Source organism: Halichoerus grypus, chromosome 7 (genome assembly GCF_964656455.1).
Source record: "Halichoerus grypus chromosome 7, mHalGry1.hap1.1, whole genome shotgun sequence".
Lineage (NCBI taxonomy): Eukaryota > Metazoa > Chordata > Mammalia > Carnivora > Phocidae > Halichoerus > Halichoerus grypus.
In genome coordinates, this window is record NC_135718.1 from 91,433,903 (window position 1) to 91,448,376 (window position 14,474).

Genomic DNA, 14,474 nt, shown 5'->3' on the forward strand with positions numbered 1-14,474 from the left:
CTTTGCTTGCAGAGTTCCCAGCAGCCTTACCAGGTGAGTAAAGAATGTCACTTCCTGGCAAGTGCAGGAACCTCAGGATATATTGGGGACATCACGAGTTGGAATTTACCCAAATCTACAGGTATTGCAGTCATGTCTGACAGCAAGCACTTGGCTTGGCTTCTGGCCTGGAGAAGCTACTAAAAGTTCAACCTAGAGATTCGTTATAAAAGTTCCAGCAAAGCAGATTCTAAAAGATCTAAATGATCAATCATTCTTGCTGAGCTTATGTAAATAATTAGGCCAAGTTTGTTAAAATTGGACTTGTTTTGCAAACAAATTAGTCTTGATTTGGTTATCTCTGGAAATGATGGCTATTTTAGAGAGAGGAATTATGTTTCAATAACACATCTTTGCAGATGTTAAATCCTAGTTTTGGTTATCCTTAAATGTTTGCCTAAGCTAGACAACTTGAGGTAAACTTCAGAGAATTGCCACAATAGCTCATGTATAGACAATCTTCTTGCTTGTTATTCTGTGGTGATCATAACAGGACCCTGCAGGCAAGTGATTAATTAGGATTAATTCTCCAACAATTGTAACTCAACTATCACCTTGACCAGTTTTGTGTGGCTGGTATCACAAAATCACTCCTTAAAAGCCACTGAGTATACCCCACTCTATGAGGTTAACTATGGACTTGAGGACATAATGGATGGCCCCACTTTCTTTATGATTGGATTGGATAATGTACTTGGGAATGCCCTTATCTCTTGACAAGTCTCTCAATTGCCAGTGATTCCTTAAAATTAGGATATTGTTAAGGCTGGACCTCAAACAAAGAGGGCTTCTTGATGGTTTTATTCCTTAGTCATATTTGTCCCAGGAACTATCTCTATTAAAATTATAAGTTGTAAAATTATAAGTAGAGGCTTTAGCCAAGCATACAGTGACCACCTTTAAGTATGACATGGCAGTCAATTATATGACTGGCTCCTACTGGACCCAAAGGCTCTGTGGCTCTAACTTGTGGCCACGGCTTCCCCCAGGCTGGATAGGCCGCTGTACTCTGGGTTTTGCCTGGGTGCATGGACACATTATTGAAACCATTACCAACCCTTCTAACCTTCCAAATTTAAAACAATGTTGGACATGTTCTGTGTCTCATTGGTACGACCACCTAGCATCCATCTTTGTTTCTTCTTTGAGATTGGAGGATATTCTTTGGCATATGGAAGCTCTTAATAAGTACATGGTCAAAGCCCTAAATGACACTCAAAATAACATTTCTCTATTAAATACTAAAGTAATACAAATGCGTGAAGAAGCTTTACAAAATAGAATGGCATTAGATGTTTTAACTGCTGTACAAGGTGAAACTTGTGCTAGCATAAAAATAGAATGCTGTGTATACATTCCAGATTACCACAGAATACTTCTGTGTTTCTACCTGACATGAATACTCAAATTGGCACTTTCAATGATCTCTTTCCTTAAGTGATTGCTTTAAAATCCTAGACTAGAGGAAAATTATCAAAGGTCAACTATCAAAGGTCTTTTATTCAGGCTTCTCTTTCTCATTATAATATTAACCTTATTTTGTTGTCATTTCCGGTGTCTCCCTGCCTAGTGCCAAGACTCCTTCACTGCCATAACTTGCAGCTGACAGCTGATCCTTTCTACTCAAGGAGGTTCATATATGCTGTCTGCGCTGGATTTAGCTGTCTCCCCCTTTCATAACTCCCCTGTATGTTCTCCAGCTGACCAATATTGACCCATAGGTAGGGACATCTCTACGCCCCTATTCAGCAGGAAGACGTTACAGAAAATGAGACCTTCCCTTCAACAACCTTAAAGATTTAAGGATCAAAATTGTTCAGGGAGGGAAATGATGAGGGATCAGAAGCCTAGCTGAAGACAAAGCATAAGCTGACACCCTGCAAACCGTCCCCCCCGCCCGGGGTGGGATCTGTGTGATACACCCTGCAAACTGCACCCCCCACCCCAACCCCGGGGTGGGATATGTGTGATATTCTTCCAGGAAGCTACTTAATACAACCTTTGTCATGAGCCCCTTGTCTTGCTGTGTATCAGTGGGGATGTATATCCGTGTGATGAGGGATCAGAAGGCAAGCTGAGGACAAAGCACAAGCTGACCTCCTGCAACCTCCCCTCACTACGCCAGGGTGGGATATGTGTGACAATCCTCCAGGAAATTTCCAACTTTAAAGTTTCTTAATTTTTTTTTATTTTTAACCCATTTGAATTTTTTTTTTTTTAAGATTTTATTTATTTATTTGGCAGAGAGAGAGCAGGATAGCGGCAGAGAGGGAGAAACAGGCCCCTGTCGAGCATGGAGCCCAATGCAGGGGCTGGATCTCAGGACCCTGGGATCATGACTTGAGCCGAAGGCAGTCGCTCAACCAACTGAGCCACCCAGGCGCCCCGGAAGTTTCTTAATGTTAATGCCTTGCTAGAGGAGAAAACAACCTTAACTTGACAATGGAAAGGCATCCAGTACCTCGTAGGTCCTCTTTAGCATATGAATGTTCTTTTGAAAACCTCCCTTTTCCTTACCTCCCCCAACTCCCAAGTATATAATCAGTCACCTTTCAGCAGCTCCTTCTGCCCACTGGTCCCTTCCCCATTCTTTAGTAAAACCAGCCTTATGCACCAAAGACGTCTCAAGAATTTTCTTGATCATCGGCTCTGGACCTCACCCCACCAAACCTCACCTATATTCCAAAACCACATCAGGTGGGTAATATGCTTGGGGAATGATTGCCAACGTGTATTTTGGGGAGTAGAGATAACGGAAGTTTCCAAAGGAATTTTTATATGTTAAAGTAGACTTACAGGATCCTGGAGGGTTGGGCTAAGATTGCCCTCTGCCCTTTGCCAAGTATTAACATCGAGGCAGCTGAGTCCCTAGAGGAATGTCACTCTGTTTCAAGGACTTGTCAATGGGCTGTAGTAGTAAGGAAATTTAATAATTTTCTTCTGCCTTTGTTTCCCACATCAGTAACGATATTGTAGTTTTTTTTTTTTTTTTTAAGATTTATTTATTGGGCGGGGGGGCAGGGGCAAAGGGAGAAGGGAGAGAAGCAGACTTCCTGCTGAGCAGGGAGCCAGTAGTGGGGCTCGATCTCATGACCCCAACATTCCAGTCTGAGCCGAAACCAAGAGTCAGACGCTCAACCTACTGAGCCAACCCCCGTGCCCCTGATATTGTAGTTCTATAGGATATATATATATATTTTTAAAGATTTTATTTATTTACTTGAGAGAGAGAGAGAGAGAGAGTGCACGAGAGGGGGTAGGGTCAGAGGGAGAAGCAGACTCCCCACAGAGCAGGGAGTCTGATGCGGGACTCGATCCCGGGACTCCAGGATCATGACCTGAGCCGAAGGCAGTCGCTTAACCAACTGAGCCACCGAGGCGCCCTGTAGGATATTGTTTTTATTCTGAGGAACTACATGGGATGGAGTTTTGGAATGTTGTTTAAGTCTGTAGCCCACACCAAGAACGAATTTTTGAGACATCTTTAGTGCAAAAAACATGATTTTATTAAAGCACAGGGATGGGACCTGTGGGCAGAAAGAGCTGCTGCACTGGGCTTGTGAGAAATCTCTGATTGTATACTTGGGAATTAGGGGAGGTAAGAAAAAGGGAGGTGTCTAAAAGGACTTTTCACAAGCTAAAGACCCTCAGGACGCTGGAGGCCTTGCTATTGTCAAGGTTGTTTTTTCGTCTAGCAAGGCATTAACATGAAGACAGTTGGGAGCTTGCTGGAGGAATGTCACACACGTCCCAGTGGGGCGGGGGCGGTGTTGCGGGGTGTCAGTCTGTGCTTTGTCCTCAGCTTTCTGCTCCCTCATCATATGTGACAGTATTTAATTATGAAATGAGTTATGAGATTTCATGATGTCTGCAGCTTACTTTTAAATGATGCAACAACACAACTTACTTTCAAGGGGTTCAACAAAAATACCTACATACCGGGGCAGAGAAAATGAGCAGAAATGGCGAAATGCTAAAAGCCGTCTGCTCTTGGAGTAGGGTATACAGGTATTCACCGCCCTGTTCTCTCACCTCTCTACATACAAACGGTCACAAGTGAACGCTGGGGCAGTGTGTCCAACACAGCCACTCCTCGCAGAGCGGCTCGAGCACCGGCGGTGGCCAGCCCCGGGTCGGAGGCACTGCCGGGTTCCACGCGCCGCTCGGGCCCGCCTCCCCGCCGGACCCCGCCTGGGCATGCTCAGAACCCCGCGCACCTGCCCCGCCCCTCAGGCGTACGCGTGCGCGCAAGGCGCAGGCGCGCGACTCCCGGTGGCACTCGAGACACCAGCTGCAGGACGCGGCGGACCGCTGAGGTGCGGACCTGGGGTGATGGAGCCGCCGAAGGTGGAAAAGTTCAGCACCGCCAACAGGGGAAACGGGCTGCGCGCCTTGGCGCAGCTGCGCCCGGGAGAGCTGCTCTTCCGCTCGGATCCCTTGGCGTACACGGTGTGCAAGGGGAGTCGTGGCGTCGTCTGCGACCGCTGCCTCCTAGGGTACGTGCGGAGCGCCCTCGCCCACCCGAGTCCCGGGCGGCGCGGGGTCGGAGCGCGGGGGATGTCGTTGGGCCGCCCGCCGCGGGACTCCGCGCGGCCTTGGGTGCGCACGTTTGGGGGCGCTGCCCGGGTACCCAGCCCCGCAGCGCGGTTCCCGGGGCGCGTCGCGGCTGGCAGGGGGCTGGATGCCGGGGGTTGGGGGCGTCCCAGGCTCAGGCCCCGCCGCTCCGTCGGGCCGAGCTGGGCCCGCTAGAACCCCCGCCCGTCCCCCCGGGCTGCCGTAGGAATGGGAGGGAGCCCGTGGGGCAGAGCTAAGGGGCAGCGTTGTGCTGCGGGTAGTTTTACCGGGGAACAAAAAGTCTGTGTCCCGGGCGGCACGCTTCATCGGTGCGGCCCTGGAAGTGACAACTGGCTGGGGTTGGGGAGGGGGGAACGCAGAGATGTGTGCAAACCGGGCTTGGTACTCAGGCCCCGCCAGGAGAGGACCTGGCTGGCGGGAGGCGGAAGAATGTCGGTGTTTACGGAACACTTTCCAGGGTCCAGGTTGTGTTCTGCCTGGAGCTACGAAGATGAACGGGGCATCCTTAAGAATCCTTATGGAGCATATCAATGAGAGCGAGAATTAATTACAGCGAATCAGAAGGGCTGAAATAGAGATGCAGTACAGTGCTATGGGAGCATAAGTTACTGAGGTTCCGTGATGTGCTTTGCATTTAATGGCTGTGCAGGCAAGTCTAAGTCTTAACCACCTATCGGGATGCGAGAATTCACATGAAAGTGTTTCATAAGCCTGGAAGCACTGGGCCAATGTAAAGTGCTATGTTAAAGCAATTTATGGAAATATGTAATATATATGCAGTCATAGGAATTGTAGTCAAGCAACTAATGTTACTGAGCTCCTGTTATCTGCCAAAGAGGAGAGCTCTGTTTGAGATGGTGGGATGATTTTTTTTTTTTTTCCCCAGGACTGCCCTTCTTCTCTTAGCCTTGGATTGGGTGGATGGAGGTGAGGAAGTAGTTGCAGAATTCAAATCGGTAGCTTGACCATTAATTTTAACCAATTCCCTATTTGATTCGTAATTGAGGACTTTATTTAACTTTGTATTTTAAAATTACTATACAATAATAGTTGTATCTGTAGCTTCCTGATGTTATCATAACAGCAACAACAAAAAATTAGTTGAGAGAGCCTTTGAAGTTTTTGTAAACTTCAAAACTGAAAAAGTTTTGGAAACAGTTAATTCCTTTCAAGACTCAACTATTTGCTGAAGGCCCCCACATTGAAATTTATAGATCTTTGATTCTTATTCAAGCAAATTAGAGACCTGGGCTCTTCATGCTGTTAAATCATCTAGGGGTGTATCTTGAGTTTGAAAGTGGAGAACTTGCTATCCTATAATATTAGTTGATGAAGAGAGAAGGTGTGGTTCGTCTTCCAGATGAAATCAGACTGGCAAAGTTATTTAGTAGTTGGGATGGAAAAGTTTTGGGATTAATACTTGATGACAAATTATTCACTGAATTTTCAGAGCTGAACTTGAGTCATGTGACACACAGAATTGTCTGTTTTCCAAAGTAGACTACACAGACCCAGCCGTTCATGGGTGAGATGCTTCTTCCTTTATCATACTATTTCATTACTGTTGGCTATCACTCCTATATCTTATTAGCAAGAGATTACTTGTTAGTATTGCTTTAAGCACAAAAGGAATTTCATGCAAGAGCATTGGGGAGATCTTAGCATTGCTCTGAGGTCTGGAGGAACCCCAGTTGTGAAAGTGGGCAGGAACCAAGGAGAGTTCCATAGTCAGAATTACACTTCAGAAGTAGTTGGGGTTGGTACCTGGGGAGTAGTACATCACTTGTGATGCTGCCTGATAGTGCTCGCTGCTCCCACATGTATTACCAGCACCACGATCCTGGGCCCCGCTGCCGCTACTCTTGCCACTGCTGTTGGGAAACGGGGTATTGCTGGAAAGCTGCTTTCTCATCCATGCTTCTTTGTGGAATCAGCTTCTGATTCAAAAGTCCTTAGTGGTATCTTGGATTGGCTGAGATTAGGTCACTGCCTGAATCCTAGCTGCAAGGGAGTTTGAGAAGGTGACTGTTAGGACTTCTTGGCTTTTAGGAAAGGAGGCAGGCTCTGTTCCCACCAGTATTCATAATAGTGGGGAAATTAGCAAACATAAAATAAGAAAAGGGATATCAGTAAATGCCAAGCATCCAAACAAAAACAAAAGGAGTTTTTCATAGTGACACGCACTCAGTAGTGCTTTACACAAAAAATACATTTACACTTATTTACTTCGGATTGCTAGGATATAGCTGATTTGTGCTGTGGTAGTAGGTGCTCTGTTGAGCACTTCCACTTCAGTGGTTGTAGTATTTCTGCAGTGCCTTGTTGGGAATCAGTACAGTCTGAAAACAGTGTTAGAGAAATCAAACTTTGGTGCGTTGTTTCGTGCAGTTTTCTACCACAATTTGAATGACCCTCATTGGGATAAAGTTTCTGTGTTCTTTATCACCTTATAAGTAAAATTTGTTCATCATCAATTGTGAAGTCCTTGAGAGTAGGTATTACATCTTTCAATTTTTGTAGCCCCAGTGCCTGACACATAGTAAGCTTTTAGTTTGTGTTAAGAACATCTGGCTGAATTTTCCTCTAGCTGTTCTTGCCTTTCTGCTGTCTTCCACTTGAATTAAATGGAATGAAAATATTCCTTTGTAACAGTAACAGGGGGGTGGCAACATAAAATAATAGACATTATAATTTATTACTTCATTCTACCTGATTTTCTTTGGTCTTGGGCTATTTGAAAAGTGCTTTAGTTCTCGCATATTTATTTTTATTAATAGAAAAACTTGAATCTGCTTCATGGCTTCCTTTTTTCCTCTCAGTAAGGAAGGGTTTTTCATCTTGTGAGTAGAAAAAATGAAGTATGTAAATTGGGGAAAGATTAAATGATACAAAGTTGTGACCTGAAATAATTTATATCATCCTTTTTCTGCAGTTGCTCACCTCTTTAATTTGACAGACCTGGAAAAGATTGACAAACAGGTTACTTGTGTTTTCTGTTTTGGTAAATGCAGCATATAAAATTCCATTGTAATTACTGTTTGTAGGTCTCCCCACTTTAGTGACCTAGTTCTCTAACCTTATATCCTTGGAGCCTAGCACACAGGAGAGGCTGACTGTTGAAGTTGTGAAGGGATAGTCTTTAAGGAAATTGTAAGTCACCATATGTTTGTTTTTGTTTTCTAAAGTTCCAAGCTGCCTGTAGTTTCCATATCAAGAGCTTTCTCTGACATACTCTAATGATAGTTTCTTCTATGGGGTAAAGAGGATATGATATCTCTTCCTTCATTGAGGCTGAGCTTGAGGCTTAGTGCCTCCCAAGAGGAAGGAGGATGAATTGGAAATGGAAAGTCCATCTTTTCCAGCCCTGAGAAAGCCCTGGTGAATTATGGGAAGAAAGGGGAGAGAGGTAGGGAAAACAGTGTGAGAAATACATGTTTTTTGGGTTTTTTTAAAAAATCTTTTTTTTTTGAAAGTAATCTCTACACCCAATGTGGGGCTAGAACTCAAAACCTTGAGATCAAGAGTTACATACTCCACTGACTAAGCCAGCCAGGTGCCCCTGAAATACATGTTTTGAGCTTCCTTGTCTGGCCCAAGTTCTGGAGTTGGGGTGAGTGTGTTAAATAGGTTGAGGGGAGAGTCAAAAGTAGAAGGTCTTTGGCTGTGCTCCGTCTTTGGAACCTCGAGAGGGGGTAGCTGTGCGGGTTGTTGCTCTGCCAACATGGGGATATAGTGCAGCAGTGGTAGAAGGAAGTAGCTAGACAGATGAGCCTGTGGTAGCAGGGGGTCTGAAATGCTCTCCTACCACTGGGAGGGCTGCAGAGGAGCTGAGGGACCTGGTGGCCCAGCAGGCATCGTACAACTCCAGACTGAAGGTCGGGATCATGGATACAGCTCTGGGAGTGGGCATGACATCCCACAGGTGAGGTGGCACCAGTCCAGCCGTGGGACATGATCGCCTCTTTGCCCCAGAGGTCAGTGAAGATCCATAGAGACACCAAGATCCTAGGTCTTCTTGCCACCATGAGGATATCCCTTAAGTCCCATCTGGAGAAAAATTTACCTGAAAGCATCTATTTAAAACAACTCTGGTAAGGAATTAAACTTAATGTCTGAATATTAACTGGAAGAGACTGAGATATTATTTGGCAAATTTTAAATTTCTGGCTATTTCCTAGGGTGAGTGTTCATGAGGAAGATTATACTAACTATAGAAAAAACAGCCCCCACGTCCATGAGACAGATTTGATCAATTAATAGAAAATAAAGCAGCTACATTTGAGTTACGTGTGGGTAGATACGACCAGGCAATAAAGGGCAAAAAGAGAACATTGTGTTTGGTGAGGTGATGTAATCCATCTTGGCGAAGGGCTGAACCTGGGTGGAGGCAGGAAGGAACACCTTCATATACTGAGGTAAGAAGAAGAGTGCCAGAGAAGCAGCAGTGATTGAACGGTTTGAGGACAGCTGGGGAAGTGGTTGCTGAGTAACTCAGTCTTAGAGAAGAGAAGGTTTGAAATACTCTTCTAGAAGAGTGAATTACCTAGTGGAATATAGTAGCATAGCTGGGAAGTGCTGAGGGTCCACTTAAAACTTGTGTTCATTTATTTAGAGTGAGAACAGTTAGCCTGGGAGTGCTTTTTTCTCTCTCCATGGTCAGCTACTTGACTATGAAATTTGGGTTTATCTAGGATTGCCAGGTTAGTTTAATGGATGGAGAGTGGGAAAAGGAAATGGAAGTTTTAGGCAAGGGAGGTAATCAGGCACGATGATTTTGTTTGTTTGTTTGTTTGTTTATTTATTTATTTTTATTAACATATAATGTATTCTTTGTTTTAGGGGTACAGGTCTGTGATTCATCGTCTTACACAATTCACAGTGCTCACCATAGCACATACCCTCCCCAATGTCCATCACCCAGCCACCCCATTCCTCCCACCCCCCTCCACTCCAGCAACCCTCGGTTTGTTTCCTAAGATTAAGAGTCGCTTATGGTTTGTCTCCCTCTCCCATTTCGTCTTGTTTCATTTTTCCCTCCCTTCCCCTATGATCCTCTGTCTTGTTTCTCAAATTCCTCATATCAGTGAGATCATATGATACTTGTCTTTTCTCTGATTGGCTTATTTTGCTTAGCATAATACCCTCTAGTTCCATCCATGTCGGTGCAAATGGCAAGATTTCATTTTTTTGATGGCTGCATAATATTCCATTGTATATATATACCACATCTTCTTTATCCATTCATCTGGATGGACATCTAGGCTCTTTCCATAGTTTGGCTTTTGTGGACATTGCTGCTATAAACATTGGGGAGGCACCATGATTTTTAAGCTAGGGATGGAGGCTATAAGGAGGGTAGGGTGATGGGCAGTGGAATGTGATGGAATCGGTGGATTAGGAGACATGGTGTGGTTAAGGAAAAGGTAGAGTGGTCAGAATGGGATGACTTGATGTGTGTATACACACACACACACACACACACACACACACACACGCTTTAGAAGTAGTGTGTGTTGGAACAAGAGGGTTTAAGGTTTAAGGTATGGCAGAAAGTGCCTGAGATAGGGAAGAAGATTGTTAAAATGATCAGGAAGCAGAGGCTGAGGTCTTAGATGAATTTTTTTTCTTTCTTTTTTTGTTTTTTTATGAGAGAGAGAGAGTGCATGTGTGAGCAGGGTGGGAGAGAATCCCAAGCAGGCTACATGCCCACCATAGGGCCCCAACTCGGGGCTCCATCTCACGAACCTGAGATCATGATTGGAGTCAAAGATCGAGTTGGATGCTTAACTGAATGAGCCACCCAGCTTCTCCCCCTGCCCCCAGCTTTTTTTTAAGATAAATTTTCTAAGTAAGTGAAGTTCCCAAGAATGTTAAGCATTGGAATGAATTGTTTCAACAAAGGCAAAATTCTCACATTGACTTCCTAAGCCAGGATTTAAGAGTCTGGTAGAAAGAGCCAAGTGGAAACAGACAGGCACTCACCTCTGTTTAAATAATGGGTGAAAGGCATTCTTTTTTTTATTTTTTATTTTAAAGATTTTATTTTAATTTATTTGACAGAGAGAGAGAAAGAGACAACAAGGGAGGGAACACAAACAGGGGGAGTGGAGGAGGGAGAAGCAGGCTTCCTGCCGAGCAGGGAGCCCAATGCGGGGCTCGATCCCAGGACCCTGGGATCATAACCTGAGCCGAAGGCAGATGCTCAACGACTGAGCCACCCAGGCGCCCCAGGATGAAAGGCATTCTGTGGGTTTACAGCTGATTTGGTGAAATAGGTCAGTACCAGGTGCTGGCGAACTGCTGTCGTGTTACAGACTGTCCTTGGGGAGGTGGGGGGTGGATTGTGAAGGCCCTCAAAGAGTAGAACCTTGAGAGATGGCTTGAAGTCAGGATTTGTAGATTCCTGGGCACTGGCTAAAGGATTCACCTGAGGGTCCAGGAAGGATTGATAATAAGGTGGGTTTGGAAAGGACTCTGGATATGACTTCCATTTTTCTTTTTAAGTGGGAGTTATAATTCCTGTTTCTTTTGCTTCTTCCTTTTATTCTGCAAGGAGGTTTGGGAAAGGTCTGTGTGGCAGAGCCCTGAGCCTGAAAACATTTGGTCCATGTGAATGCCACAGCAGAGGACGTTCTTAATGAGACAGCATGACCTGCTTTGTGGATAGCAGTAAGTTGTTCTCCTTCTTCAGACAGCCTGGTGATTGTTCAGAGGGCTCGAGAACAGAGCAACTGTGGGGAAGGGGTGGAGATTGGTTCCTGGAACTCAACAGTAAGTTGGCCTCACCATGGCCATGTGGCTTCTACTGGTACAGAGTGCCTGGTTTGCCACCAGTAGAGAGGGATCCTGAGTTCCCCCCCAGATGGCAACACATCTTTGGGACCAGCTGGGCAACTGATGTCAGGTTTTTATTGTAGACCCTTTTGTCATGGGGAGGGATCACTGATTTGTTCTTACTGGAACTTTTCTTGCCCTTTGATTTGCCTTCTCTACTTGTCCTGCCATCTCTGAGACCTACTGACGGGCTTCTGTAGACCATATATGGTTGCCTCTGACCCTCACAGGAGAATTGAAGCAATGGGCTCAAACTTGTGGTTTGACTGCTATTGACATACGCTGTCATTTGAGACAACTGATAACTTAGAGCTGTGTATCTTTTTTAAAGATTTTATTTATTTATTTGACATAGAGAGAAGGAGAACAAGTAGGCAGAGAGGCAGGCAGAGGGAGAGGGAGAAGCAGGCTCCCTGCTGAGCAGGGAGCCCAATGCGGGACTCGATCCCAGGACCCTCGGATCATGACCTGAGCCGAAGGCAGCCGCTTAACTGGCTGAGCCACCCAGGCACCCCTAGAGCCGTGTTTCTCAAACTTTTCAGTCTTAGAACCCTTTTACACTCTTAAAAATTGAGAAGGATTTCATAGGAGGGGCTTTAAAAAAGTTATTTGGGACTCTGATTAGGTTTTACTCTGGGTAGGTTTTACTTATATGGCTGTCTCTATTGATTATATTGTATAAAAAATTAAAATTGGTATGTTTTGAAAATATGTATTTAAACATAATTATTACATTTTAGCAAAGTTTTTAGTGAAACAAACTATTTTCTGAAACAAAAGAACACTTAGAGAAGTTGCTTATTTTACATTTTTGCGTATCTCTTTAATGTCTGGCTTAATAGAAGACCTTTGGATTCTTATAACTGCTTCTGCATTTAGTATATTGCAAAATATCATATAGCCTCTAGAAAACTCCACTGTACTACACTCATGAGAGAATGAGAATAAAAAAAGCAGAAAAGGTGTTACTATTATTAAGACAATAGTTTTGACTTCATGGGTCTCCTGAAAGAGCTTTGGGGATTTCAGTGGTCCCTGGACCATATTTTGAGAACCATTGTTAGAAAACACTGGACATGTCTTTTTTTTTTTTTTTTTTAAAGATTTTATTTATTTATTTGAGAGAGAATGAGAGCACAAGCAGGGGAAGTGGCAGGCAGAGGGAGAGGGAGAAGCAGGCTTCCTGACGAGCCGGGAGCCCGATGTGGGCTCAATCCCAGGACCCTGGGATCATGACCTGAGCAGAAGGCAGACATTTAACTGACTGAGCCACCCAGCCACCCCTGGACATGTTTTTTGTATCATTTTGGGAGGCTGAAGTTCGTTCCTAGCATATGTTGTGAACCAGTGAACCAATTTTGGTTCTGGTTTTCTCATAAGTCATATTGGGATCAGGAACCAAGGTATGGACTTAGTGCCGCCTAGTTAGGATGACTTAGTCAATTTTTGCTTCCCATCTTCTAACTCTAGGCTGGTTCTGGTTGTTTATGAGATGGTTCCCCTTTATTGGATGTGGCCAATACGGGATGGTGATTAGCTAGCTTACATTTACTTGTCACCACAATATATGACGACTGAATATTATTATTCAGTAGCTAATATTTATTATCACTTAGCAATACCAGGCATGATTTTAAGTGCTTTACTTTTATTACTTCACTTAATTCTCATAACAACCTGAAGAAAGTGTCTATTATGTTTCTTATAAACACAAATACAGAACATTCATACACTTGTAGGAGTGCAATTTGATAGGACCTGTCAACTGAGCACTATGTTTTCTCGACCCTACTTGTGGAATTCTGACAAAATTACAAACAACAGTGGCTGTACAGGATACTTAGTATAGCAGTTTGATAATTAAAAAGGGAGAGAGAATTTTAATGTCCATTAATAGGGGACTGGTTAAGTTATGATGTAGCCATATTATAGAATACTGTCCAGCTGTTCAGATGGAAGTAGATCCATTTTTACGGATTTGGATGGCTGTCCATGACACATTGCTGGGTGAATAAAGTTGTGGAACAATGTATATATTTTAAATAAATTTGTGTGTGTGTGTGTGTGTGTGTGTACTTGTGTATATAGAAAAAGTTTGGAAGAACACCCCAGAATTCTAATATGATTACTTCTGGAGAATGGGACTTGGAGGCGGGAGGGAGGATATTCCTTTGTACCTTTTATATTTTGTATTTTTTCCTCCAATCAAGCGTGTATCCTTTTTTGTAATTAGAAATTTAAATAAACTTTGAGAAAGTCTTAGACTTTGTTTCATTTGGAATTGTATGAAATGGTGTGTGCTGCTTGGGATGAAGATGCCTTAGAAATGCTTGCCAGTGGGCACCTGGGTGGCTCAGTCGTTAAGCATCTGCCTTCAGCTCAGGTCATGATCCCAGGGTCCTGGGATCAAGCCCTGCATCGGGCTCCCTGCTCGGCGGAAAGCCTGCTTCTCCCTCTCCCACTCCCCCTGCTTGTGTTACCTCTCTCGCTGTGTCTCTGTCAAATAAATAAATAAAATCTTTTTTTTTTTTAAAGATTTTATTTATTTGAGAGAGAGAGAATGAGAGAGAGAGAACACATGAGAGGGGGGAGGGTCAGAGGGTGAAGCAGATTCCCTGCGGAGCAGGGAGCCTGATGTGGCACTCGATCCAGGGACTCCAGGATCATGACCTGAGCCGAAGGCAGTCGCTTAACCGAGCCACCCAGCTGCCCAAATAAATAAAATCTTAAAAAAAAAAAGAAAAAAAAAAGAAATGCTTGCCAGCTTAGGTCCACTTTTTTTTTTTTTAATTGTCAGTTGATTAGACTAAGAGTGAACCTCTTGATAGAAAGTTAGTTCATTGGCTGGCCAGTGGCTTTAGAATTTGAACTGAGAGAAGTAGAACTGTTCATAGTCCTCATGATAGTCTGCCTCTGCTCGAGCCTGGTATTTAACTTTTCCTTGGTATTCCTGAGACATCTCAGTATCCATTAATAACCTTTATTCGTTTTCCCCCGTGAGCACACAAGATGACTCCATTTCTCAG

The 14,474-nt window shown here is 44.1% G+C and overlaps 1 protein-coding gene across 3 annotated transcripts in view; it reads left to right on the plus strand.

The window, feature by feature from the left end:
• The first annotated feature begins 4,371 nt into the window (after window positions 1–4,371).
• The window catches only part of SMYD3 (SET and MYND domain containing 3), a 680,781-nt gene continuing 670,678 nt past the window's right edge, over window positions 4,372–14,474 (plus strand). For 2 of the 3 annotated variants that reach the window (XM_078077883.1, XM_078077886.1), the window contains exon 1: window positions 4,372–4,535. In XM_078077883.1, the coding sequence (XP_077934009.1) occupies window positions 4,372–4,535 (164 nt within the window). The remainder of the gene's footprint in view (window positions 4,536–14,474) is intronic. The other variant, XM_078077884.1, reaches the window with a different exon arrangement.